The sequence below is a fragment of the Pygoscelis adeliae genome, unplaced genomic scaffold (genome assembly GCF_000699105.1).
Source record: "Pygoscelis adeliae isolate BGI_AS28 unplaced genomic scaffold, ASM69910v1 Scaffold407, whole genome shotgun sequence".
NCBI lineage: Eukaryota > Metazoa > Chordata > Aves > Sphenisciformes > Spheniscidae > Pygoscelis > Pygoscelis adeliae.
The window spans coordinates 1,404,821-1,409,886 of record NW_008825251.1 but is presented as its reverse complement, the minus strand read 5'-3'; the positions used below and the strand labels follow the sequence as shown (position 1 = coordinate 1,409,886).

General features: G+C 62.0%; 1 protein-coding gene across 1 annotated transcript in view; it reads right to left on the bottom strand.

Moving 5' to 3' along the window:
- Positions 1-5,029, bottom strand: part of LOC103921406 (sacsin-like) — an 11,536-nt gene extending 6,507 nt beyond the window's left edge. The window contains exons 1-5 of the mRNA XM_009329366.1: positions 4,701-5,029; positions 4,371-4,459; positions 868-3,711; positions 478-714; positions 47-408 (exon numbers count right to left, since the gene is read on the bottom strand). Coding sequence (XP_009327641.1) covers positions 47-408; positions 478-714; positions 868-3,711; positions 4,371-4,459; positions 4,701-5,029 — 3,861 coding nt within the window. The remainder of the gene's footprint in view (positions 1-46; positions 409-477; positions 715-867; positions 3,712-4,370; positions 4,460-4,700) is intronic.
- Positions 5,030-5,066: the final 37 nt, after the last annotated feature.

Here is a 5,066-nt window from a genome sequence, read left to right as displayed (position 1 = left end):
GGGAGCCATGAGGGGTGGCAGTAATGCCGGGCACTGTCTGCAGCACTTTGTCCACATCATCATGGGACATATCCAGTGCATGGAGAAGCAGTGTGTCCCGGTCAACAACGGAGAGGTCTTCCAAGTTGGGAAGCACAAGCTCGCAGTAAAAGCGGGGCCAGTCATAGGTGCCAGCATCCACTGCCTTCCCAAGGCCCCTCTGCACCTGTTCGGGCAAGTCCACAGCTAACAGGGGATGAGGCAGGGTGGTGGCAAAGACACGCTTTGCCACGGCACCGAGCTTGGGGTGTCTGACAACAGCCTGGTGCAGGAAGCGGGCATCCCGCAGTGAGCACCATGAGCAGCCATCAGAAAAGAGCCTGGGGCCATTCCTGGCTGCCACAGCCTGGTAGAAACCAGTCACAGCCTCTGTAAAGGGGTAACGGGCAGTGTTAGTGTCCGGCCAGAAGATATGATATTCATAGCTCTTCAACTCACCTGCCTCATGCATGGTGCGGAGGTGGTCCAGCGCCCGGAGCCAGGCAACTGGCACAGCATTGCGGAGCAGCACCCGGTTCCACTCACCCTGCTCTGCCGTGTCCCACAGTCCCTTGCGGTTTGAGAGGATGCTGAAGGCCCCATGCACGTGGATTGGCAGTCCTGAGGTGATTGGCATGGGAAGGTGGCAGAAGACTTGCCCCTCCTCGGCACCCAGACGTGGCACCCACTTGCCATCTGCAGTAAGGGCAAGGGGAAGGGCCACACCAGCCATGGGAGGCAGAAGATGGAGCCCTGCCTGTGTGTTCTGGTGAAACAGTTCCAGCAACTCCCCTTCACCCTGACACACCAAAACTAGGTAGTGCCATGTGGTCTTGGATGCCTCCTCACAGGCTGTGAGCTGCTCGATGGCTGCCCAGCTTGGGGGGTCCCCAGGGGCCCCCAAGTCTCGGATCTCCTTTCGCTGCAGCATAGCCAGAGGCATGGTATCCTCCGCAGAGGTGGCCATGTCTGGCAGCATCTCCAGGGATACCTCCCTCACCCTCCGCAGGAAGAGCAGCAGAAGCCAGTTAGAGCCAAGGAAGCTGGTGCCAAGGGACTGGACACGCTCTGTACCAAAGGCCTCTGAGCAAATCTGTGATGTCACAGCTTCCTCTTCAGTGCGAAAAGGCAGGCGGAAAAGGCTCCCTGGAAAGGGTCCTGGCTCAGGCAGGCGGCACCCAAAGATACCATGGTAGGGCCAGAACTGCTCAGCAAAGGCACGGAGGATGCGTGGTCGGCTGGAGAAATCCAGGCGGATGCCAGGGCAGCCAGCCCTGGGGATGTGCTTGCCCAGATGGGTGCCGTTGGGATCAAAGATGAGCAGTGTCTCCCCACTCAGCACTGCCGGCACGTCTGTGACACGGTAGACAGAGCTGAAGCCCAGCCCAAAGCGCCCGATCTGGCCTGCCTGGCCCTCCTTCGTAGCAGCCCCAACCCGTGTGATGTTACGGAGGTCATCCTCCGTGAACAGGGCATTGTTGTACGCCCAGAGGGCTGGGCCATGGCAGGCAGCCATGCCAGGGTCTAGCAGCCTAGAGGTGGCCTTTCTGTGGCGTCGGAGGTCCAGGAGGAAGCGGCACACAGTAGCTCCAGCATCCTCTGCATTCTGGACAATCTCTGTGAAGAGATCGCCCTCCTCGCCATACTCGCGGAGGATGTTGCGAAGTCGTAAGGTGATGGGCTCCGAGGGGCCACAGGCCGTGAACGGCTCTGGCCCCAGCACCCGCATACTGAGCAGCTCCGTGCCGAAGAATATGGCTGTGCTGGATGGCACTGCCTCATGCACCACCTCCTGAACATCCTCCTCTTCCTCCAGCTCCATGTCCAGGCACACGGTAGAGGCAGCCGGGCGGAGGGCAAAGCCCGAGCCCTCCAGGATCTTCACAGGAACTGGCACTGTGCCCTCGCCCTGGTGCCCCCGGCTCTTAAGCCACTCCAGGACAGCTACAACCACCTGCAATTCTGCTACAGTGCCAGCTCTGGAGCTGCGTTTGTCTATGTCCTGCCCCAGGCAGTGCAGGGCTGCAACCGCCCTCTTCTCACTCACCCTTGCCTCCACCCCCCAAGCCCTGAAGAGGCAACTATAGGGCAGGAAGTCAGGGGGCACCTGGGGCACCAGCATCCCCAGCTCCAGCTCCTCAGGATAGCCCAGCACGGCATCACATGGCAGGACAAACCCAGCCCCAGTCCACACCACAGCATCATGTGGGGCAGCCCCAAAGGTCTTCAAGTTTTCCTGCATATGCCAGTAGACAGGCCGGAGTGCAGTACCTACCTCACCAATGTCCCTGCACCCTGCCAGCTGTCTCAGCTGCTCCCACACTCTCTCTGGTGGTGGGGTCTGGCTCAGTCCCAGCTTCTTCTCTGCCTCTGGCACAAAGGCGCCAGTCAGGTGCATGGCAAGCCCCACCAGGGGCTGGAACTGGGTGGACCGCAGCTCCCTCGGGGACAGGAAGGGCTGCCCAGGGTTCCCAGTGCACTTGGAACGAGGGATCCATGGCAGGGCCTGGAGCTGCCTAAGCTCTGCAGCACTGAAGCCAGCCAGTGCCTTGGGGCGGTTGCAGACCTTGATCAGTGCCTGAGCCCTGTCCAGAGCTGCTGCGTTGCCCTGACTCACACTTGCTGCAGCCTCTAGGATGTCTGAAGGCACCAGGCACCCCTCACCATGCCGTAAGCCCACGGCTCTCAAGGCACGGAGGACAGGTGGACTGCAGAAGGCGGCAGGGGGAAAGCGCTCAGGGCCCAGCAGTGCCTGCAAGGTGCTCTCGCAGGGGTCGTAGAGGTCTCGCGGGCACATGGGGCCGTTGGGGGTCTCCAGGAAGGCCAGTTTGCTGCAGGCCTGCTGGAGCAAGGGGCTCTGTGCAAAGAGGATGTCTCCGTGCCGCAGCACCCAGCCCCGGGCCACAGCTCTGATGGCCTCCAGTGCCACGTGGGCTGCACTCATGAGGGACCTCTGGAGCCTCCCCAGGAGCCGCCGGTCAGCTTCATCCCGGCACTGCAACATGGCATCTGGCAGCACCACGTCTCTGGGCAGCTCCAGCTCTGGCTCCATTGCTGGGGTGGCACCGGCCGGTACCAGCTCCGTGGGCTGCGGGGTGGCCAAGCAGGGCAGTGGGATGAAGAGGGGCAGAGCAGCCAGTGTGGCCCTGTCCTGCTTTGTTAGGGATGGGATGTCTGCCAGGTAGAGCCGGAGGGTGACCACATCCGCAGCAGGCAGCGAGGCCAGGTGGGAGGCCACAATTGGAGCTCCCCGCCTGCCCAGGGCCCGCAGGGCATTGAGGGGGGATGGAGGCAGGACATAGCGGGACAGGGAACGGTGCCATGTGCCCGGCGGCACCACTGGGCAACCCAGGACCTCCAGAACAGAGGCAACAGCAGGTGGCAGGCACTGGTCCTCCCATGCCTGGAAGATAAGACCAGACTGGGGTATCAGTGGAGCCAGACGGATGCTGGGGGAATCCAGTGGGGACAGGGGGATGAGAGCGAGCCCCTCCAGAGGGCCCAGGTCTTCCACATGGTGGGCCAGGAATCTCCACAGGGCTGGGAACCAGGAGGCTGGGGGCTGGGGGAGTCCTTGGGCTGGGCACCACGTCACTGGAGTTGAAGACTGGGACGTCCAGGTGGGGGGCAGAGCCAAGCGTAGGGTCTGGGCAGTCACGTCTGGGTCCAGTAGAACCAGGTTGGGGAATAGACCTGTATGCAGGAGGCAGAGGCTGGACAAGGAGTATGTGGGACCTGGCAGGGGGACCCAGGATGTGTGTGAAAGAACCTGAGATCTTCAGGGGAAGGGGTGGCCCCCATACTGGGGATGGGAGGACCTGGGCTCTGGAGGGACAGTCCTGAATAGGACTATTCAGGATACCCTGAATAGGAGGAACAGGGGAACCCCAGATTGGTGGGGATAGAGGAGAAGTGAGAGGGAAAGGTGTTAGGGGGACCAGTACTGGGGGGCACAAAGGTCCTCAGATGGGGAACACAGGGAGAGCCAGCATCTGAGGGAGCACAGAGGGAATGGGGGAATGTGGGAAGAAGACTGAAGACAAGGGAGTCCCCAGAGATACAGGGAGATGTAGGGTAGGAGAGGTGGCCCTGGCCTCAGACAAAACACCCCAAACCAGAGAGAGATAGTGAGACTTGGGATCTACAGTGCTGTTGAATGGATGGGGGAAGCCCAGAGAGGGGCCTCAGGCAGGGATCAGGGACCCCAGCTGTGTACAGGCAGTATCAGCGTGGTACAGAGGGATGTTGGGGCTGCAGAGGAGCCCAAGGGTGTACAAGGGTGCCTAGGGGCATTGGGGTTTAGAGGGAGATCAGTGGACCCAAAGGTGGCCCAGGGACCCCTGGTCTCTTACCCGCCTTGGCAATGCCTCGCAAGAGGTTGTCCAAGCCTGGCTCCAGGTCTGAGGGCAGGAAGGACCCAGCCAGGCCGGGCAGGAGCTCCCTGTGGGGACAAATGGAGCTACTGGGGGACTACAGGGGTAATGGGGGGCAGGCAGCTTCCTGGACACCTGACTCAGCTCCCACTTGGTGAGACTAGGGGAGAGGAAGAGGGTGGTGAGGCACCCAAATGTCCAGGTTTGACCCTGCCCCCCCTTTCAGCTCGAGTGGGAGCTGTGCCCTGGGCAATCAGCTCACCTGCCTACTCCTGTAGGAAATGGGGCTGCCTGGGGCCATGGACTCACCTGGGGCAGTCAGATGTGTCCACGTAGACAATGGCTGACACATTCCCAAAGGCCACGAAGGTCCCATCGGCGCAAGGCAGGAGGGGGAGACCCTGCAGCTCAGCATGGCACCCATCCCCAGCCACATAGCGCAGAAGGGAGAGCCGGTCAGCGGCCGGAAGGCCTACGGCCCCGTGGCGCCGCAGCACCTCCCGCACGTGGCCCGCCGTCGCCTCCCGCACACCCTCCACCATCCCCAAAGCCAGTGCCCTCCGGACATGGGCTGGAACCTCAGCCACTGGCTCTCCGGCTGCCACCAGCAAGTCCTGGACCACCCGCCGTGCAGCCATGTCCCCTGCAGCCTTGGGCAGCAGCACAGACTCAGGG